General features: G+C 37.4%; 1 protein-coding gene across 3 annotated transcripts in view; it reads left to right on the top strand.

The window, feature by feature from the left end:
• Positions 1–24,091, top strand: part of EPHA3 (EPH receptor A3) — a 360,579-nt gene that overhangs the window by 282,024 nt on the left and 54,464 nt on the right. For 2 of the 3 annotated variants that reach the window (XM_025913295.2, XM_086675679.1), the window contains exons 7-11: positions 30–192; positions 8,382–8,484; positions 9,190–9,257; positions 14,498–14,623; positions 21,730–21,915. In XM_025913295.2, coding sequence (XP_025769080.1) covers positions 30–192; positions 8,382–8,484; positions 9,190–9,257; positions 14,498–14,623; positions 21,730–21,915 — 646 coding nt within the window. The remainder of the gene's footprint in view (positions 1–29; positions 193–8,381; positions 8,485–9,189; positions 9,258–14,497; positions 14,624–21,729; positions 21,916–24,091) is intronic. The other variant, XM_086675678.1, reaches the window with a different exon arrangement.

The following is a 24,091-nucleotide window of genomic DNA, read 5'->3' as shown; positions in this document are numbered from 1 at the left end:
ATTGTAACATGATTTTTCTTACCTCAAAGCAGGAGCAAGAGACAAGTTATACCATTCTGAGGGCAAGAGGCACGAATGTTACCATCAGTAGCCTCAAGCCTGACACTACTTACGTATTCCAAATCCGAGCCCGAACTGCAGCTGGCTATGGGACCAACAGTCGCAAGTTTGAATTTGAAACTAGCCCGGACTGTATGTATTATTTCAGTATAGGGTGTAGGGGGGAGGGCTGTTGCAAAGTTGTCTGATAATTCACTCTTTTTCTCCCTATCTAAATTTAGATAATATGTTGACATTTAGACACATTGAAAGTGTACTGCTTGAAATATTTAGCCATTTATATAGCGTTGGGTCTGTAGTGTGGGTGTGCATCTGTGTGGGGGTTTTTTTTTTTTTCTTTTTTACAAATCAAACATATTCTAAGGCCTGGAATGCTACTGGTCTTCTGTTGGCCATAAATTGCTTTGAGGAACGCCATTTAATATGGTAACATACTCCCAGTACCTGTTCATCCAGATGTTCCAGGTTCATTGCATGATTCAGTGAACTAGCAAAAGAAACTTGCTGATCCATGAGGATTTTAATATTGTTTTAATCCTTAACATATTCAATCTTGTATCACTTGGAGATTAAGGATTTTCTAAAACCTGATTTATCACCTCATTCACATTCACAAGCAATTTGGATAATCTTGTGTGTCTGACACCAAATTTGGCATAGACTGGTCTAAAATTGGCAAACATTTTCCCAGTAGCATTTCTCTTTTCTTCAAATGCATTTGCTTCATATTAGAAAAACCCTCTGCTAAAATATGATTTTCAAAAAGCTAATAAATATCATGGCCATGGTACTAATATGGAGTGAACACAAGTTCACCTTCAAGCTAAGGATTTTATTTAGTGTATTAATTAATGAGGAGACTATTATATATTTATTTCTGTTTATTATATTCTAAAAAAGATTAAACTGGTTTATTTGTTTTTTAGATTAAACTTGTTTAAAGGAAAATTTGAAGAACAGATAAATATGCATATATAAATACATATTTGTGTGCGTATATATTACAGGCAATCAGGAATACTAAATTTATTAATTTGTCCCAGACTGATTAATATCCTATAGGACAATAAATGTAATGATTGGAGTCATCTTTTCTACTGTACATAAACCAGTTCTATCTCTAGTGAACGTTTTATTTTAATTGTAATGGGAAAAATTGTATACATCACTCAGTTTCCTGCAACTTAAATTCACAGTTGTAAAATAGCCTAGAAAGACAATCAAAGATGAACTCCTTTTAGAAAAAATCATCCAGGGAGGGTCTGACAATGGTCAGCACAGTACCGAAGAGAAACCCAGTAATCTCTTTTGACTGTTCCTGGCATGTGTATTTCCTGTCTAAATATTTTGTCTGCAATCTAAAAGCACATTGGTTTTGGTACGGTAACATTTTTATTATGCCCACAATCCATACCTAATAGAAACATTAAAAGATAAACACAAATTATAAAAAACAGTTTAAGTTAAATAATAGTTACTGTATCAAATAGTTATGCTATTTTATGGCACACCTTTTGTCAGCTGATTGGAAGCGCCACTTACCGTAACCAGCTGTACCTTCTGGAAGGTGTTGAGAATCTAGTGTTCTTAGAAATTATCAGCTCACGCTGAAACGCAGTAATTCTTCTAACTCGATGGCGAGCTGCCATCCCCCAAAACACTAATCTATATATACTTCAAAACCTCTGCTAATTCTCCTGCGATGGATACACGTGTTTTCACCTGTGGGGCGGTCTTGGGAGTGCCTGCTCGGATGTCCCTGCCACCAAGTCAGCAGCTGCAGACAGCCTTCCTCTGCTGCACCTGCCAGGACCCACCGCAGGCCTCCTGCAGGGGCCACGCTCTCCTCCATGACTAAACACCGCAAGGGCACAGGAGTCAGCCTCTTCTGCCTAAGGCAGGACTCGTCCACGGGCAGCCTTCCCTCTGGGACTCCAAAGAGAAATGGCTCTCTGAGAACATTAGAAACCAGAACGTTATAAAATATCATGAAAGTGCATCCTGAACAGGTTTAAAACAAATTTAAAATTTTAGATGACATCATAACAGAGTTTAATTGCAATTTAACATTGGTAGTTCTCAATCTTTTTGTAATGTTTTAGTAATGCAAAAAAGTTGCCTTTTTTTAAAGATTTTATTTGTAAGTAATCTCTACACCCAAAGTGGGGCTGGAAATCATAACCCTGAGATCAAGAGTCGTGGGCTCCACCGGCTGAGCCAGTGAGGCGCCCTGCAAACAAGTTTCTTGTTCTGAAATGATTACAAATTGAATTTTTTTTCAAACTTTTAAATGGTTATTTAAGTTAAGAACAACAAAACCTACATTTGCTTTACCAAGAAAGATCACAAATCCCAGAAAGCGAAAAAACACATGTTCATTATATCCTGTGGTAGAAATTAGGTATCTCGAGGGGCAGGAGGGTCAGATCACCATTAGATAAACATATTTTCTGTTTTTAATCAGCACTTAACTCTAGGTGATATGTAAATTTTCAAAGGGAACAACAAATCCCAATATACTAATGTGATTCCAGATTTACTACAGATACTGCCGTGATGGCATTCTGCACGAACCCCTAATGAGGCTTCCAGGTTTAAGAAATATTCCATTTGAAAACTACAGGGTTTGGGGGTTTTGCCAAATAAGTTTTATATTTGCAATACTTCCACTGATGGATACAGCAGATGAAAAGAGAATAAGAAGGAAAAGATGAGCTTTTTAACATCATGTGCTTCATTTATAAAAATCTTTGAGTGGTATGGTTTGATATTTTAAAAACTCAGTTTATTCTTTTTCACCATAGAATTCTTCCAGACTTTAAATATGGATGAGAAAAAAAGGTATCTTTTGTCTTAGGGGGAAAAAAAGACAAAATCAACTCTCTGTTTTTTTAATCAGAATGATGTATTCATAAAAATTCGTTCTAAGAACTTAAGAGTCTTATTTGTTGGGGCGCCTGGGTGGCGCAGTCGGTTAAGCGTCCGACTTCAACCAGGTCACGATCTCGCGGTCCGTGAGTTGGAGCCCCGCATCAGGCTTTGGGCTGATGGCTCAGAGCCTGGAGCCTGTTTCTGATTCTGTGTCTCCCTCTCTCTCTGCCTCTCCCCCGTTCATGCTCTGTCTCTCTCTGTCCCAAAAAAAATAAATAAACGTTGAAAAAAAAAAAATTAAAAAAAAAAAGTCTTATTTGTTATATATTGATATTTAATATATATATATACACACATATATATATAAGACTGATGTTTGTATTTCTTTAACATTTTGCTGTTTATTCTAATTTTTTTCTAGTTTTTATTTTTAAAAATTATATTAGAAGTTATCTTTCATAACACATATAGATATTTCTTAGTAGAACAAAGTGGGTTTTTACCTGGAGTTTAGATAATATTTTTTGTAATTATCTTTATTTTTTTATTTTTTTAATGTTTATTTTTGAGACAGACAGAGTGTTAGTGGGGAGGGGAAGAGAGAGAGAGACAGAGACACAGAATCCCAAGTAGGCTTCAGGCTCTGAGCTATCAGCACAGGGCCTGACGCGGGGCTCAAACTCACGAACGATGAGATCGTGACCTGAGCAGAAGTCAGATGCTTAACCAACTAAGTCACCCAGGGGCCCCAAAATGTCTTATTTTTTATAATTATTATCATCTTCATTTCACAGACAAAGAGACTGAGGCATAGAGAGGTTTAAGTAAGCTTTCCAAAATCACACAATTGGAAATGACAGGTCTGATTCGAGAACCTATGTATTTATGTGATAATATATTAAGCATTTTCTTTCTTGTTTGTTAAGTTTTTTTTTGTTTTTGTTTTTGTTTTTTTGAGAGAGAGAAAGAGTGAGCAGGGGAGGGGCAGAGAGAGAGAGAGAGAGAGAGAGAGAGAGAGAGAGAGAATCCCAAGCAGGCTTGCACTGACAGGAACCCCGAAATCATGACCTGAGCCAAAATCAAGGCTTGGACGATTTACCCACTGAGCCATCCAGGGACCCATTAAGAACTTTCATAAGCATTTTATTTGATCCTGTTCCATAAGTTATTCCGGTACTATTATTTCCTTTATACATGGTTTAGGACAGAGTTTATGTGTGTTTTTTCTCGGGTTGCATAACTAGGAAGTAGAGTCAGTGAACCTAGAATCTCCAAATTTTGGAGTACTAATCTAGTGCTGCAGTTGTACATTAAAAAAAAAAAAAAAAAAAAAAGATATTATGCTGAAATTGTAGAGTTCATAGGAGTAAAGGGACTTCCCTGGAGTTAGGGTGGCATCTCCAAAGCACGAAGTACAAACAGAATGAAACTGACGTGCTTGGGAAAGCAGGCAAGTCAACTGTCTGGAAACCCTCACTGGGCAGAAACTGAATCCACAGCACTTTTTGCCAGTTTTTTACTGGAGAAATGAAATAATAAAAATATATAACATTTATTAAGCACTTACTCAGTGCTTGGAACTATTTTAAGTGTTTTGCTTGTATTAACCCATTTAATCCTTGCAACAGTGATCTTGTGTCACACAGCAAAATAAGTGCAAATCCAAGCATTCTGTTTCACGAGACTGAGCTCCTAACCAGTCTGCTTTAGGGAGAGAAGGTCGGCTGTATGTGCAGGATGTTCTAAATGGGAAGTGACCAGAAACAGGGGAAGCAGTTTGCTTGTGGGAAAACATTCAAAATGAGTTTCTAAGGCATGTAATAGACAGCAATTTTTTTTTCAACGTTTATTTATTTTGGGGACAGAGAGAGAGCATGAACGGGGGAGGGGCAGAGAGAGAGGGAGACACAGAATCAGAAACAGACTCCAGGCTCTGAGCCATCAGCCCAGAGCCCGACGCGGGGCTCGAACTCACGGACCGCGAGATCGTGACCTGGCTGAAGTCGGACGCTTAACCGACTGCGCCACCCAGGCGCCCCTAGACAGCAATTTTTAAAAGTGTTCCATGTAACATTTTTAGACAACTCTATAATGCATTTATTCAAAATCCCTCATTATAAATGTTTGCTAATTTCACTAACAAAAATGATCCATTTTGATTATGTGCCTTAGGTAGTCCCCAGGCTTCATAGATATTTAGAGCTAGAGGACACTGCAGAGATGTCCTAATTTAATTCTGTCTGTGACAGAAAAAGAAACAGAGAATTCCTCTTCCTTCTATCATGCTTCCTCTCCCAGTTTCATTGACATTTATCTCATCTCCTGGCTAAACTTCACAGAGAATGCAGACCTTGCTGCCCTTTAGAAGTTACTACGATGTACGTACAACATAGAAAGCATGAGATAAAGTTATTATTATAGGTTTACGGAGCATTATTGAATCACTAGGTTAAGTTACTTTACAAACTAATCACAGATTTGTATCCAATGGATAGGTATGTATCCGTCCAGGGGTTCTGGGAGAGAAATGTTAAGATGGACTTCTATGAGCTTTGTAGGGGAAAATGCAGAGAGGAAAGAGGCGGGAAGAACAGAAGCGGTCAGGCTGCACCTCTTGCTGGGATGTCTGTCAGTGTCTGTGAAGAGGTGGAGGGGAAGAGAAGAGTGGAGGAGGAGGAGGAGGAGCTTCAGCCAGCAGCGCAGCTCTGCGGGTCTCCCCTGGGGGTCCCGCAAGCGGTGGGGAGCCCCAGAGTGAAGACTGCCTTAGAGGAGTCCTGCACTGAGCAGGGAGGGCCTGGCTCCAGTCCCCTTATAGTGTTTAGTCATGGAGGGAGGGTGGCCCGTGCATGAAGGCTGCGGTGGGTCCTGAAGGTGCAGCAGCTGGAGGCTGTCTGCCCGCTGCAAATTTGGCAGCGGAAAGATGCGAGCAGGCACTCCTGTGCCTGCCACAGTGGCGTAAACAGTTTGCTGGTAGTAAAGAATAAAGAGCTTGCAGCAGTTTATATTATGAGGATGCCATCCTACCACACTTGGAGCTCTTATTTTCAGATGCTTAGAAAACTTCTTACAGCCCATCTGCCATGTCTCTTTATTTGCATCATTTAGCTCTCCCTAAAACTGCATTATTTTCAAGAAATCCTTCCAAACTTAGATTTTGATCAGGCTGAACATTTGATAATGGCGTCTGGAGAGGTGATAGTATTCAAATAATCACAGTCTCTCTTCTAAGCTCTTTAGATACATCGCTCATTCATTTGTTCAATCAGCATTTACTACAAGGGCAATATATGTTAAAATACGAGCATGTGAAAGGCCTTGTTCCGGAAGCTGCATGTATTTTAGAATCTAGGGATTAGGATGCTTATGGAGTTTGTTAGCAGATGAGGCTGGAGGTGTAGGCAAGGAACAGGATCTTCAATGGCTTTACCTGCTCTGCTACAGAATTTGCATTTTACCTTAAAAGTGATGGAGAGGGGTGCCTGGGTGGCTTGGTTGGTTAAGCGTCTGACTTCGGCTCAGGTCATGATCTCATGGTCCGTGAGTTCGAGCCCCACGTCGGGCTCTGTGCTGACAGCTCAGAGCCTGGAGCCTGTTTCAGATTCTGTGTCTCCCTCTCTCTCTGCCCCTCCCCTGTTCATGCTCTGTCTCTCTCTGTCTCAAAAATAAATAAACGTTAAAAAAAAAAAACTTAAAAAAAAAAGTGATGGAGAGCCCTGCAAAACTTTTATGCATGACGACGGCAAGATCAAATTTATGGTTTAGAAGGAATATTCTAGTGGCCAGATAAAAGATAGGGAAGGCATACACATAAAGACCAATTAGGATTTTCTAATTGTAATCCAGAAGAGAAACGAAGACATGAACTAAAAAACACTTAAAACAGTTTGGTGATTAATTGGATAGTGAATGATGAGGTGAGGGAAAAGACAAGATGATTTCGTATTTGTGTTCTCTATCCTTGCTACTCGAAACATGGTCTGGAATCAGCCAGCATCAGCATCACTGGAAGCTCATAAGGAAAGCACCGTCTCAGGGCACCTGGGTGGCTCAGTGTCCAACTCTTGATTTTGGCTCAGATCATGATCCCAGCGCCATGGGATTGAACCCCATGTCGAGCCCCGCACCAAGCTCCATGTTGAGTCTAGAGCCTGCTTAAGGTTCTCTCTCTCTCTCTCTCTCTCTCTCTCTTTCTCTCTTTCTCTCTGTCTCTCTGCCCTCTCCCCTACACCCCGCTAAAATAAAATAAAATAAATTTAAAAAAAGAAAAGCACAGTTTCAGCCCCCACTCTAGACCGACTGAATCAGAAACTTCTTTTCCAAAAGATTCCCAAGTGGTTTGAATGAACATTGAAGTTAGAGAAGCACTGCTCTAGCTCAAGGGTCAGTAGACTTTTTCTGTAAAGGGCTAGATAATAAATATTTTAGGCTGTGTGTGTAGACAGCCTCTGTGCTCTTACTCAACTTGGCTATTGTAGCATAAAAGCAGCCATAGATAATACACAAATGAATGTGGCTGTGCTCCAATACAACTTTACTTATGGACACCAAATTTTGAATTTTACATAATTTCTACGTGTCAAAAATCTTCTTTTGACTTTTTACAACCATGAAGCAAATGTGAAACCATTCTAAGCTCCTGAGGTATACAAAAACTGGTAGCAGGCCAGGTTTGACTCCCGGACTATTTTTAGGTGAGTGAGTGATGAGACATTCACAAAGGTAGGAGAGCAATTTTTTGGTGGTATGTGTTTAAAAAAAAAAAAAAAAAAAAACGAAAAAAACGAAAAAAAAAACATTTGAATAACTCTAGATATTGCAAGATAATTAAGCTTGTTTAGAAAGCTTTTAGGGCACCTGGGTGGCCTAGTGGGTTAAGCATCCGAGTTCAGCTCAGGTCTGATCTCAACTTTTGTCACTTTGAGCCCTATGCTGGGCTTTGTGCTGACAGCTCGGAGCCTGGAGCCTGCTTCGGATTCTGTATCTCCCTCTCTCTCTGCCCCTCCCCCGCTCATGCTCTGTCTTCTCTCTCTCAGAAATAAATCAACATTAAAAAAAAAAATTAGGAATCTTTTATAATTTCATTCAGGGAAATCTGACCTGTTCACTATGTTCCTCTGATAACTTCTGGTGTATCCAATGAGTTTCTTTGCAGTAAGCCTACAGAAAACCAGTCCAGGATGTTTCGCAAAGTTCTGCACTCAAGTAGCGTTTGATTGATGCCATTGAAAGAGAGTATCTTATCTTATTAATTGGAAATTTCAAGCACCCTTATAGGCACTGTCTGTTTTTACACTAACGCGGGGAATTCTGTTTACACTGTATGAAGCAGGAAGCCACATTTTAGGTAAAAGCAGAGTAACTATGACTGAGTTTATCAGCTTTTCCATGCCGATGTTAGTTATGGTGTGTTAATGCCTGGCCTTTTCTTCTTTTTCTCTTCCACCCCCCAGCTTTCTCCATCTCCGGTGAAAACAGCCAAGTGGTAATGATTGCCATTTCAGCGGCAGTGGCCATTATTCTCCTCACAGTGGTCACCTACGTTTTGATAGGGAGGTGAGTTTGCGGTCTCTTTTACAGCCACTCATTATTGCTCTGCTCGCTCTCCTGAATTGCGGCTACAATCTGAAGACTGTGGTCAATGAAGTACTTTAACAACTAAGAATGTCTCTGCTTGTATCTATTCTTTCTTCCCTTCCCTTTCTTTTGTTTCTCCATCTTTCAGTTTTGATTTTCTTTTTTTTTTTCCATGAAATTCCTGCCCCACTTTTCAACCTCATACCTCTTCTCCCTTTTGACCTCGTTTGTGGTTTTTACTCTCTTTTTCCAATTGTTCTCTCACTCTTGAAATACACCCCAGATTTCCCTGCCACTTTCTCACCCAGAACACTGGTAAGGCAGCACAGCACTAATCGCCGACAATGGAGACTTTACCCTTCATTCATTCTAACAGCAGTTGTTAAAAAAAAAATACTATAAACACTTTCTAAGGCCATTATAAAAACTGAACTGAAGGGGTCTGCACAGTGGGGAAGCAACTCTGCATATCTCCTCATTAGGCAGCTTTCCAGAGTCCCCAGAGAAAGAGGCTTTCTATAAAGGATTTAGAAAATATGAAGTCATTAAACTTTCACTAAAGCATTTAATTGTTTGAGGAAAATGCCTTTTTTTTTTTTTTTTTTGTGCTTTGCACATTCTGAGCATAGATAATTGCTTTCATATATTTTCTTTCTGTGTTCTCTTCCCCTGACTTCCCTCCAGGTTCTGTGGCTATAACAAGACAAAACATGGTGCTGATGAAAAAAGACTTCATTTTGGGAATGGACATTGTAAGTTCCTAAGCTGTTTTGGTGCTTTGGTTTCGCCGTTCTAGTTTTAGCCTTATTGATACATAATTGGATAACTTCCCCACAAAGCAGAGAATGCAAAAGGAGTTTTAGGAAAGAATTGAGCAGATTAAATTAATTTAAAATGGGGAAGGAAATTCATGGCTCTGCATGAAGTAATTTTTGCATGGTCACATTTCAGCATCCTTCAGCAAAGTGAAGGATAACCTATGGTTTACAGCCAAATAATGTACATGATGGGGAGTATGTACTCTAGTCAGCTCTGCGTAGCTGAAAGGCAAAGCGTATCTTCCATTTCCTTATTTCTCGTCCTTCGCTAAAATCTAAATAGGAACCTTGTCCCTTTCCGAACTCCCAAATAAATATAAACAACCTCTGTTTATGTGAAACGCCGTAGTCTATTTAGTCAACCAACCAGGAGAGAGCCTTTAAAATAAACTGTTTATTTTGGAGTTACACGATACCTAACTGGTCGGAAAGCCAGCACTTTTCCCTCGTATGTTAATACCAAGCAATTTCGTCTCCTTTTAATATTTTCTAAAGGAAATACTCTTTTGGGAAGCAAAGTGTTTATATCTAATAAGAGGACTGAATCTTTTTCTTCTTCTTCTGGCAAAACAAATCATCCCAGGCATTTTGATTTTCCAAATGATGTGGCAATTACTAATCAGTGGACTCAAAGGGAATAGCATGTTCTTATGGAAATTAGTGCAGACTAAACTCATACTTTCGTGCTCTCAGATCGTCTCAATATGACTGACGTAGCCTTGTAAGCATAACTTTCTTTGATTTGCTATTGCCTTGTAAAATTATTTTCAGTTCAGCATGATACGTCATATCCGTCATTGGTTTTGCATCTAAAAACTATAGCTCCCCTTATAACTCAAGTAACAGCTTGATTACCTGTTGCTAACATGCAGGAGGCACACAGCCTCCTTTTTTTCTTGCAAAAAAAGAAAAAGAGAATGTGTTCCAAAATGTAAACTGATGTGAGCTGGACACAGTGACAGAGTTTACAAAGGGCATGGTTTGTTCTATCCTTCTCATTGTAGTCATCACAGAATAATTCACAAAAGCCAAAGCGCTACCTTCCTCATGGCAACATCTCATCATTTTAGATTACTTTAAGAGAATGAATGAACAAATTGCAGGAGGCTTATGTAGCTTTTTTCATGGTCCCCCCCAAAAACACTGAGTCACAGCTGCCGTGCATAAATTAGAGCAGTCACATTCCTGTGGATTACACTGTTCCTAATTTGAGTTGCATAGTCAATGTAAATATTGTCTTTAGAGTAAAACAGTACTGATTTGGGTCTTTTAATATCGGAATTGTAAATCTCATGAATTTGGAACAATGATAAATTTCTGTGTCTCAATGGTAAGCATGTTCCTCTATCACTCCAATCTGTTTTAGCTCTTGGTTTTTCTAGTGGAGTTGGTTGAAACTTTAATTTTCTTCAAATGTACAATGTCTTTATGATAGACAAACAAAAAAGAAATGCATTTTATCCTAGCTGTAAGGGCATAAAATAACTTATATGCATGTCATAAACTTTCTGCGTCTTAGTGCTACAGCTGGTTTATTTCAGACCATTTATTTGGTATTACTTTAAAAAGCTCTAGCTATGAACTATTCCCTCCAGTCTTGTTGCAAATCCTATAATATTGCTTCAAAAGGAAAGAAATGTGTTTCACCTCCTAAGATCCTGTCCCCTTGCCCTCTCTGGCTAGGCCTTTTTATTTTTTGCTATCCTTAGGGCAACTCATGCTGGTAAAATGGAAATGTAAATTATTGTGTTTGCACAGAACGAGCTGTAAAGTAGTACAGCTTAACACGTGTGCATGTGTTTATTATCTGGTTTTCTTGACACAGCCCAGTTACTCTGTATGTTGCCCTTAATTATTGGTGTGAAGGGATTATGTGCCTTGTATCCTGCATCACCTGATTCCTGGCACTTCTGGGGTCAGCAGTTAAAAGTCAGCAGCCAAAGCTCCCACAGTGAACAGGCCATTTAACTTGGGGATGTGTGTGTTTATATTTGTATTGTTTCCCAAATTTCATGTGGATAGAAAAGCAATTTATATGATTTTATTTAATTGCAATGAATTCGATTTTAGTAGGGAAAGGCGACTGAATTTTCAGACTGTTTAGTGATACATATACTCTCTAGGGCTGACAGGTATAGAAGGGCCACTCTAAAGCACAATTCAAGGCTGTTTAAAGCTAGTATGTATTTAAAATGTTAGACACTGTTTCTGACAACTCACTTTATAATGGTCTTTGTAAATTCTGATACCAGTAAATTGCTTCCAAATTGATTTCCTTAAGTTCAGCAAGGTTAACACATTTGTAATTGTTTACAAGAAAAATTTTCATTTTTTTAAAAATAATTTTTACCTTACTTAAAAATTTTGTTAATGTTTATTTATTTTTGAGAGAGTGGGGGGAGGGCAGAAAGAGAGGGAGACACAGAATCCGAAGCAGGCTCCAGGCTCTGAGCTGTCAGCACGGAGCCCAATGCAGGGCTTGAACCCAGGAACCATGAGATCATGACCTGAGCCAAAGTTGGACACTGAACTGACTGAGCCACCCAGGCTCCCCAGTTTTTACCTTATTTTTTTTTTACTTGAAAAGGAATACTAAATTTCCTTATCTTCTGGTCCTTTACTGTACAATTACTAGAGATAAATCAAAACTGGATGATCATATATCCCAGTCTCCCTTTGATGTGAGCTTTTATTAAAATGTAACTAAACTTATTATACAAAAAGATTCTGGCAGCACTTTATTCCCTAACATATTTTAGTAAGTCTACAGTTACTTTTGCTGTTTTCCTTACTCTTAAGCAAGAAAAGTATCATAGCTTTCCTTAATCTGTTTGCTTATTTTAAGGGTAAAGTGTTTTAGTACTGATAATATTAGAAATAGTTTTAGTGAAATAATAAATTATAATAGACCACTGAACTAAAGAGTGACTCTGCCATGTGTTTTTATAGGAAGCAATGATGTTTACAATAATGGCAGAAGCTTGCAAACTGATCTGGGAGCTCAAAAGGAATGCACATTTCTGGCCCAAATCCTGTCTCCAGAAACCTCAATCATATTAATAATTTGAATAAACATTCTTAACATCAAAATACATACAATGTCTGTAATCTCTATCATTTATTGAGCATTAACACCATAACAGGCACTTGTGCCGAGCACTTGAATAACAAGTATTCAAGAGCTTTCGTTCTCTGACACCTAGCTAATTATTTTTGCTGAGCTGTTCAGAATAGAAAAGCTTCAAAAGTTCTTACTTCAAAAGCTGCTCTACTCACAGTTTACCCAAAGCAAGAGCAAAGGACTTGTCATTTCCCCAGTTCTGTGGAGGTAACCTTCAAATTGGTGTCTTCTCGATAATCTGCACTTGGCCTCAGGATGGAGAGGCTGTTGTATTGCATGCAGTGCCAATGTCAACACAGGCCAAGTAGGAGGAGCTTTAGCCTTTCTTCTCCATTTGCTTCCTGACCCTCCCATTTCTATTCTAGAGTCTCAAAAATCATCTGGAGAAGTAACTGAGGAAAATTGAATTTTTACTTCCCAACCACCACTTATTTTTTATAATCTATTTATTCTTATGCCTCTATTTTATCTCTTGAAACCTTTATGGATACTTTGCAGGAACATAACTTATTATGTGGTGTAACCAGGGAATTCATGAAGAAGTCCTGTATGTCAATGAACTGATCATTTCTCAGCCCGAACCATGAAATGCTGGACCCGTTGGCCTACTGTCCATCGTGCTGAAGGCTCTCTGGAATAATTGCTGTCGTCAGTCTCTACATCCATTTCATGCAAATTCAGTCATCACTGAATGCTCAGTTGCAATTTGCCATTAAGATGCTTTCATTATAAAGGGATACTGTAAAAGATAACATCTGATTTTACTTGTTACTTTAGGATAAAAAATATCCTTCAATAATATAGGGTCATAAAGGAAAAAACAATCACTATTATGCATTCCTGCCCCTTGCTAAAACAATATTTTTTACCAATTTTTAAAAAATTACCAAAATTAAAAACAAAAATCTATCATATAAATACATATACTATATCTTTTAGTGTTAGATCATGTTTATGTACTTTAATAGATCCTAAGTTCCCTTTTATAAAAATTTAGTTTTAAGGGTGACTGGTTGACTCAGTTGGTAGAACATACGACTTGATCTCTCTGGGTCATGAGTTAAAGCCCCACATTGGGCATAAAGCTTACTTAAAAAATTAGTTTTACTGTAGAGAAATTTAGTTTATTAAGCATTCCAAATTATTTCTAATATGACTTATTTTTTCTAAATAATAGAAATCTCATTAATATTAAATCAAATCCAAAATGATTCTCCTGTATCTTTTATCCATGCTATTTTAATTATAGAACATCCCAAAAAATTTCCACCTTCAGAATTATTAAATAAATATACATATTATGAAGGAGGTTTATATTTAATAGGCTAAAAATGTAATTTATGTTTGGGATTTAGCTTTTTGGCCCCATTATTAAAATATAGAGAATTTATATTGCCTTTATGCTGAAAAGCTACACAGTAAGATTTCAGTAATTTTATATTATGTTAGTATATTCATATAATACCCATATCATATATGCATATCCTCACAGGTTTAAGTATATCTATAATTACAAGGGATGAGTTTGATTGTGAATGTTACTAAGAGCAGAATAGTGTCAGACAAAAGACATGCCGTTTTATATCCTTTAATTAATTTATCTATAATTTTAGTCACTGTACTGCCTTTTGAAAATATTTCCCGAACTTTGATTTATTGTCAGATGTGGCATTTTCATAAATACTTGTTTACGGCACTATTTGTAGAATCATAAATGTGTCATAATGTGCACTCACTACGGCTGATGGTATAATTACTGGATCTACTTAATCTTCTCCTTGAGATTCCCCTTTTTGAATGTTCATTTTCCTTGTAGTGTTTTTGCTGAGAAAGTTCATTGTGGTTCCTCTTTGTTTCATTATGGGGAATTGTGTTTCTTAAATTGTTCAACGCATAGTCCAACCTCTCTGCCAATTGCAGAATAAACTAACAGTTGGTTCACTTTATGGTAATAGGGATATTTTTTCACTAATAATATGGTTATAAAATTTTCTCAGTAAAGTTTTTATAAATCAGTTTTTACAATAATGCCTTTCTTCCTTCCCTTAAACAGTAAAACTTCCAGGTCTCAGGACTTATGTTGACCCACACACATACGAAGACCCTACCCAAGCGGTTCATGAGTTTGCTAAGGAACTGGATGCCACCAACATATCCATTGACAAAGTTGTTGGAGCAGGTAACCACCACAGTAACCCCACTCTCTATCTACATGTTAATTACAAGTTTGCAACTATGAATAAGAATGCTGCCTAAGAATGTGCAATTTCTCAAGCCTAAGTTACACTGCTGTGAAAAGGGACATTTTTCTGATTTCAACATCAAAGGCAGGCAATAAATAAATGAAGGAGTATTTAATGGAATGTAATGATTTCAAAGGTGCCAGACTTGCAGACTCACAGACCATGGCCAGCTTTTTATTTATTGAATTTCAGAGGCGGCAGCCTCAATAGCTCAGTCTTCCCCTGACTATGCCGATCATGTGTCACAAAGCCTATTTGACTAAACAGGGATAACAGGATAAAAGTGCGTCTTACTTTAAACAAGCTCACTAAGTGAAAATTTTGAGTTTGTAAAACAGGCAATTTTAGAATCCTCTTTGGAATTACAGTAAAAAGGCGACACAAAGTAAAATCATCAATGATGCATTTTACACAAACTTCCTCAAAACTATTTTGAGTGGATAGTTTAAATAACATAAAGTGCTCCATTTTAATACTTGCCTATAACTTTATATAGTTTAAATTTTTGTCGAAGTTTGTTTTCATATAGATACATCTTCAATCTAATCATTAATGGACTCAATTATAATCCCATTAACAAACAGCTCTGGAGTGACTGTGAATAGCAGTTGCCTTTTTCCAATAAAAGTTACAGATACTTATAAAAATAACACTCTTTTTACATTTACACATAAACACAGGGACATCCACTGACATTCAGTGTGCATTTGATTAAAACTACTACTCAAAAGTGAAAATAAACAATCTTGTACAATAGTTCTGCTCCACCATCTCGTTCTTCAATATTATTTTAAAAACATGGGGCGCCTGGGTGGCGCTGTCGGTTAAGCGTCCGACTTCAGCCAGGTCACGATCTCACAGTCCGTGAGTTCGAGCCCCACGTCGGGCTCTGGGCTGATGGCTCAGAGCCTGGAGCCTGTTTCTGATTCTGTGTCTCCCTCTCTCTCTGCCCCTCCCCCGTTCATGCTCTGTCTCTCTCTGTCCCACAAATAAATAAACGTTGGAAAAAAAAATTAAAAAAAAAAAACAAATGCAAAGTAGTTATGTTGATGTGGGAAATAGAAAGACTGAGAAACCAACTCCTTGAATAGTGAGTAGCATCAGATCATGTTTCCTTCAAGTACTATATTTATGACGGATGCTTCTTTACACAAATGTGCATATAATTTTCTCTGTTTTTCTATACATCAAAGCAGTATTTAGAAAGGTAGCAGTATTTATTATTCAAGCAGGAAAATCTGAGTAATTCATATTATCTAAATGAAATGATAATTCAGTAAATCTTCTCCTCTAACTTTATTAGTATTTCAGCCTGCTAAAACTCACCTGTGCAGGTGAAATTCTAATATGAAACTAGTAATTCATAAAAGGAAAATAAAGCATGCGCTTCTTTATCCACAATTAAGACTTAAGAATACACACATTCATCATATATCTGTGCTAATCCAGTGAACACAAATAAATATCGATTACTGTCTTTCATTTGTACACTTCTGCTTTGTAAACTGCTCTGTGGTGCACATGGTTCTTGTAGCTCTGGTGTTACTATTGTCCCACGAGAGTGCACTGTTCTCCAGCATGGAAACCTCAGGAGCATACGTAGCACAAAGACTTTGCACAATCAAACGATATGAGAAGGAGAAACTCATTTATGCTCAGCCAGTGTCTACAGGCCAGACAGACACATGGGGACCTTGAACTTTGGGACCCTTTCCACTAGTAAAAGCTTATCTAGAGAGATGTTACTTATAATGCTAGAACACAGTGGTGTGAGACAAGACGCACTCATTAAAAATGGTATCTGAGGGGCGTCTGCGTGGCTCAGTAGGTCGAGTGTCCTACTTTGGCTCAGATCATGATCTCACAGTTTGTGAGTTCAAGCCCCGCGTTGAGCTCTGTGCTGACAGCTCAGAGACTGGAGCCTGCTTCAGATTCTGTGTCTCCCTCTTTCTCTGCCCCTCCCCTGCTCTCTCTCTCTCTCTCTCTCTCAAATAAACCTTACAAAATGGTATCTGATAAATAAAACAAAAGGAAAGGCTACTTACACTGAATCATTGAACAATCAGTCCCTGATGCTCATGAAAGATCAGGACAGATCAACTTTGTTCATTTCTTTCTTCAAACATATTTGTAAAAAATGTGCTCCATTTTCAGGATTTTGCAGCCAATATCCTCATTTTCCTTATTTTCCTTTTCCTAAGGACAATAAAACTATGCCTGTTTTGTTTGCAAACAAGTATATCTTCAAGGTCGATTATTCTTCTCCTGGAAGATTTCAGTATACTATTGTATGCATCCAATTCTAGTCTGTCTTGATTAGCCTTTCAAGGGTAGAATATGAAATCAAGATTTTGAAAGCTATCAATTTTTCTTAACATTTTCTTTTGCAAAATATAAAATATCTACAAAAGTAGCTGAAATTGTCTAATAGTATAATGGATAGTATAGTATAATACTACCCATTTCCACAACTACTCCAATAACAACCTATTCATGGCAAGCCTTCTTGCATTTATATACTTACTCATTTCCTATATCCTTAAAAAATTTTTAAAGTAATGTGCATAAAAAATTAATAATTATACTACATTGATTAGCAGTTATCTTCCATTGTTAAAAGGCTGAATCTTGTGGTCAATGACAGAACTTTCACAGTCAAATATGAAGAAAGACCCTATTTGTGTGGGCTAATTCTCTAATTTTCTGTCAGAGGTTTCATACAGGAAAACAGGAATAACAGAAACTCTCATTTATACTTTGGATAATCAGAAGAATTATACCAAATAACAAATAACAAATTTAAATAACAAAATTAAAATTAAGCCACAAATTAACTTTCTCAAAGTAGTAAATTTTTTAATAATGGAATATACAATGACTAAAATTCCCAGTTTTATTCTTCAATCCAACCAGTATTTCAGGATTAAATACTGAAAATTTCTGAAAGTAGAATATATTTAACTCCTATTCTATGCTAGGCATTCACATGGTATTTAATTTTAGATAGTTATTGTCTCCATTTCTCTAGATGAGAAAACAAGATCTAAAAATCTGAATGGCCTATTTGGTCATGGTTATATATAACATGGTTATTCGTTGGGAAACCAAAATTTGACTCTTTTTTTTTTTTTCCAACTTCAAACTCCATATTAGACACTGATAATTACACTAGTGCCTTCTTCTAACATTTTTGTGAGGATTAATTGAGATAATTTATGACCAGTGCTTAGTTGACACATCAAAATTGTTCAATATGTATTTTCATTATGCTTCTTTTATTAAAAGAGTAGGAGAATGGAATGTGAAGCAAGGGAAGAGTATCATTCTACTTAAACACAAGTAGATTTTTTCTTCTATTTTAGATGAAATGAGTGTAAGAAATTTTATTTTGAACAATTTTGTGTTGTGCATCTTAAATCAGAATATAGTGTACCCAGTCCCATAAAACATACTTCATTTCAAAGGACAAATGAAAACTACTGCAGTTATTGGATTAAACAATCAAGCAGTGCTGTCCAAGTGATCTTATAGTTGTGCTTTTACTTAGAAATGACAGGATCAGGGGCGCCTGGGTGGCGCAGTCGGTTAAGCGTCCGACTTCAGCCAGGTCACGATCTTGCGGTCTGTGAGTTCGAGCCCCGCGTCGGGCTCTGGGCTGATGGCTCAGAGCCTGGAGCCTGTTTCCGATTCTGTGTCTCCCTCTCTCTCTGCCCCTCGCCCGTTCATGCTCTGTCTCTCTCTGTCCCAAAAATAAACGTTGAAAAAAAAAATTAAAAAAAAAAAAAAAAAGAAATGACAGGATCTAAGGTTTTTGTTTTTTGTGTTCGTGTGTGTGTGTGTGTGTGTGTGTGTGTGTGTGTGTGTGTGTTTTCTTATAGGTTCAGAGCAAATTGAGTAAGACCATGTAAAATTTGGCTAGGTGGAAAGATCAGGCATTGCATTTGCCCAAATTTGTTAATTTTTCCAACACAGTTGTTTATTAGGAAGATAAATGAATTAATGTTTAACATTTCTATGTTTAGTATAACATCTTGGTGACCATTTCTAGTATTTATCAGATGAAATAATCACATTTCAGAGTTTGGGGTTTTTAAAAATTAGCATTACTGAAACATTTTCTGAATTTTGAAGGTAGATATACATTTACATATGTCCAATATTTCCTTGAGAAGGAAAGGAACGCTAATTGACCCACTTGAAATTTGAACTCTTCCTCTGATCTCTCCAGTGAAGGACTTTTACAAAATGCTGCCCTTTACAAATACTTGTCCAGCATGACATTAACCCTGTTATCACCATCATCATCACAACCATCTCTTCTTAACATTAATACAGAATTTGACATTTTAAAAAGCATTTTTGTATTCATTCTTCAATGTGATCTAACTCTTTAGCAGTAGATAGATAGTGTATCCTTCTTAAGGTGGGTCTGAACTCAGAGAAGAAAATAGTGGCTAACACATAGATTACACTATGCATCTTTACGTACATTAATTCATTTAATTACAAAAAAAAAACCCTCATGAGTTAGATGCAATTGGTGTTCCCATGTTATAGATAAGGAGAGAAAGGTACAGAGAGGTTAAAACATTGGTTCAAGGGGCACCTGATTGGCTCAGTCAGTTGAGCATCCAACTGTTTATTTCAGTTCAGGTCATGATGTGAAGGTTCATGAGCCTGGAGCCTGCTTGGGATTCTCTCTCTCCCTCCCTCTCTCTGCCCCTCCCCCGCACACATGCACGCTCTCTCTCTCAAAATAAATAAATAAATATTTTGAAAAAAGATGCCAGTTCAAAATCACAGTAAGTGACAGAGGCAATTCGGCCCTAGAATCCATTCTGTGTCCTACAGCACTGTATTATCTGTCCTGCAATCTGCTGACAAGTGACTTGTCACATTGAATAAGTGGCGATAACACCAAAATTTAATACATGGTCCATTGCAGCATTTTTTTTTTTTAATTTTTTTTTTCAACGTTTATTTATTTTTGGGACAGAGAGAGACAGAGCATGAACGGGGGAGGAGCAGAGAGAGAGGGAGACACAGAATCGGAAACAGGCTCCAGGCTCTGAGCCATCAGCCCAGAGCCTGATGCGGGGCTCGAACTCACGGACCGCGAGATCGTGACCTGGCTGAAGTCGGACGCTTAACCGACTGCGCCACCCAGGCGCCCCCATTGCAGCATATTGACTCATGATAACGGCAGAACTTTCTTTCAGAAAATAGAAATGTATTTATGGATGCTTTCTTATGGTTTGCTCAAAGTTAATGTTTATGCAGCATGAACTGGAGCTCTCTGGCAATGTTCCAATAGCCCAGTATAAGGAAAGGAAGTCTTAGTATTGCTTATAGATTCTAACAATGATTTACTTTGCATTACAATTCTCCTAATATTCACACTCTATAATGACATATTCTTCCTTGGATTTCAAAAGATCAATGAATGTTCTCAAGCTCTACCCCTGATTCTTCCTATAATCCTAAAGAACACTCTAGCCGCAGATATTGCTATCTTCTCTGTATTCCTTCAAAGGGAAGAAATTAGACCTGCCTTATTTAGCATTATAACTCTGTGTTTTTCAGTATCGGTCATAGTGTTGCCAACTGATGGGTGTTTATTTTTAAAATGTATAAATAACTGCTTTTGGACCTTATGTGACTTTGACAAGTTACAGCATAAGTCATGGTTTTGAAACAGTGACAAAAGTGGATTCCTGAGAAAGGGGTCAAGTCTGGGGAAGTTTAGAGCTTCCTGGAGAGAAGCAAGTCATTTGTAGTAATGCAGCTGGTAAATCAATAGGACAACCTGCTGCTTTTGTGGGTTGAACCACTTGCTTGAACAAAATATAGAGAAGAAGCATCTCACTTCTTGACAGCTTCTCTCTGGCTGAGCCATGGGGCATGGAGCTTGTACAAAAACTCACAGTGAGAAGGTTGGACCAAGAATCCTCTGCCATTCCACAGACAGCCTAACAATGAATTATGCAATTAATCCTTTTGAGAAAAATCTCTCATTTGGTATTAAAAAACATTTTTTAAAGTGTTGTACAAATCAGATCTAGTAATCTGCACAATATTAGGAATTCCTCTGAACAAGGAGCATTCTATGCATGGTACTACTTTGTGGCAATTACCGTGACAAGCAGTGGGACAGAGAAATGAATGTAAAGGGCCTCTGCTCTCAGGAAGTTCAAAATAGGATGAAAGAGTTATGGGTAAATCTTCTCAATAGCAATATATATGAAAATAGTGCCCAAACTAGTTCTAGGCAATTTTATACCAGTAGGATTAGACTATTTAAATGTTACCAACATTCCAAATTCAGTAGATTCTGGATTAATTGTACATTTAAAACAAGATTTTTTATTGAAGGCTTTGAAAATATTTACAGTGATTCTGTAGAAAATATGCTACCTCTTTTTGAAAATAGTATATTCATCTTCCTTCCAGAAGCTCAGAGAACTTTACAACTCGTATGTCAATAATGCAACATGCCAATACTCCAATAAAATGAATTGGTAGCAGATGCTTCTGTTCTCATTTTCAGAGAGTCTGAGTATATAACTAAATTGGTCCTCTTATTAATAACAGAATGACTAGAAACATCTGAAATTTAATCCATTGCTCAACCGATAATATCTATGTTGGTCTGTTGATTAACCTGAGGTGATGGTGGCTATGGGAACAAGGAGCTAAAACCCTGTTTTAGCCTTCCTACTTTCCTCCTGCTCTTTCATAGTATATTGTTCACAGTGTGGTACTTCAAAATGTATGAGGCTACTCACAAGGTCCATTTCCTACTAGGTTCTGGATGTTCTGGGGTTTCTTAGGGAGTCTCCAATTATCATGTTCTCAATTAAGTTGGAGATCTAAGTGTATATCTTGCAGGTCAAAGGTGTAAATACTTTGAATGGAATTACTGACAGGGAACAGTTTATTATCTCTTATTATCTGCTAATAATATCTGAAAATCTATTATCTGCTGATAATATTTTTATTATATAACTCCTTACCTTTTGTTGTCGTTTTGTTATACTAACAGGTGAATTTGGAGAGGTGTGCAGCGGTCGCTTAAAACTCCCTTCAAAAAAAGAAATTTCAGTGGCCATCAAGACCCTGAAAGTGGGCTACACAGAAAAGCAGAGGAGAGACTTCCTGGGAGAAGCAAGCATTATGGGACAATTTGACCATCCCAACATCATTCGATTAGAGGGAGTTGTTACTAAAAGTAAGTCAAGCCAAAAGATTGACTTTTGCCTATGTTGAGCAGAGGTTATTTAAACCCTATATCAATCATTTCAGAATTTTGACATTTTTTTCATAGCTATGTCAGTCCTCACAGAGACTATTTGGGGTTGCCATGTCTTTCTTCGACAAGAAAGCAAAGGCCTTTAGTATTATATTGAAAGTACTACTCTACATCCTTAAAAATTGAAAAAAAAAATTAAGAGCTAAAAAGAAAGGACCACATTAAGACACATTGATGAAAAGGCAGTTGAGTGAATTGTGGAGAAGTCTCTGTTACGTGGACTAACAAGGCAAAACGATGACTCAGTTTTGACAGGAATTGCGGAACTCCCAGCTAGCTGCTTTTTCTTTTACTGTTCACCAGTTTTAGTTAAACTTCCAAATCTTTACCCCCCTGGCTTTAGGGAAATTATGGGGGTTTGGGGAATACTTCTGAGCTGTAAAGAGTGGGATCACATTAGACCCAGGGCCTTTTCCTGGTTCTCTGTGGATTTCAAATAATTCTAATCTAGAGTCCCAGATGGATTTTTGACTGGTCTGGGGAAACTCTGGCTCACAGCCCATGATAGAGATCTGAACTTATTTCCATGATAGTTTCTCCAGCCAGACTCAAAAGGAATCCCGTGAGGCAGATATGTGATTTTTGGCTCCAATACCAATGAAAACCTCTTGAGAATGCTCTAGGATTTTTTTTTTCCTCGAGATTTTGGAGCACAGGATGAAGAATAAGCTAAATTGGCAGCAAACTACTTAGAGCGAAAGACAACATATGGCAGGAAATTTGGCATCCTTTAGGGGATAATTCATTGGCACCACATTTACATATTCTATGGTTACCAACAGACATTACACATTAAATTTTTCACAATGATATTTTTCTTTAACATTACATGGAGCACTTTCCAAATGGGACTAATACCTATTCTCATCTTAGTGTGACTAAAAAGGCAGTTCCTTTCTCACAAGAGCATGGCATAATTGAAATGTACTTTGGTTTCCTTTAGAGTTTGTAATATAATAAATGGGATTAAGAACTGAGCAATGTAAAATTTAACCATAAACTGGAAGCCCACATTAAGTGTTGTAAGAAGCATTTTTTCCCTTCATGCTCCTAAAAATTAGGCCATACTAGTAATAACACTGAAATATTTTCTGATGAAGACCTTGTTTTAATTTTTTTTTAAGTAATGATAAAAACACAGTAGTAGTAAGGATTGGGATCCTTTGTTCCTCCAGGGCCAGACCATACAACTTAATGTTTTAATAGTCAATTAGCCATTTAGTCTCCTTTATAGCATCCTCACCGACTGGTTGTCCAGATCTTGAGCCCCACTAAGGAGGAAATGCATTTGTACTTATGTAACCATTTTTCTTTTAACCCAGTTTTCATAAGGTTTTCTTTATGCATTCACTGTTATGTGCCCGAAAGTGTACTATGGACATCATTTCATTCTTACTACTCCCCTGTGAGTTAGATACAATAATTCCATTTTACATTTGAACAAACAGTAACTACAAAGAGCAAGTCGCTTGTCTAATTAGAAAGTGCTAGAGATGGCATTGGGAACTTGGTCTGTTGGTTTCACCTCTGTCCCCAACCGTGAACAAAAATGGGTTTCTAATTTTCATCTTGTCTTCTACTTATTCTTTTATATCTTGATTTTTTTTTAATTTTCCCTAATAATTTGATCATACCAAAGACTCCCTCAAGCTTCAACATTTTTCTGGAGACCATTAATAACCCTTAACATCTAAAACAAAATGTAAACACTCATAAAGGACAAGAATCCACATTACTTATAATCAGTGACTAAAATAGAACCTGGATCATGCTGGATACTTAATTTACCAATGTCAAGGAATAAAGACACTGATTGATTGATTGATTGATTGACTGAATGAGGAACAGAGCAACATCTTCCTATAGGTCTTTCTTCAGTGTTTGTTCTTTAAATTGAATGCATGAAGTGCAGTTGTGTAATTGCATGTATCGCTCAGAGTGATGGAAAAAAATCGTTATATTTTAGCATGGGCAGAATTATCACCTAACTTCAACACCTACACCTAAGAAAAAAATGAGATAAAAATGACAAACTAAATATTAGGTTTAAATTTACATTCATTGATAGGGTCTTATATTTTATCAAATGTAAATT

Source organism: Puma concolor, chromosome C2, assembly GCF_028749965.1.
Source record: "Puma concolor isolate L17-30 chromosome C2, mPumCon1.1.hap2, whole genome shotgun sequence".
NCBI classification, from domain to species: domain Eukaryota; kingdom Metazoa; phylum Chordata; class Mammalia; order Carnivora; family Felidae; genus Puma; species Puma concolor.
The sequence above is the reverse complement of the archived record's forward strand: the minus strand, read 5'-3'. Positions and strand labels throughout refer to the sequence as shown.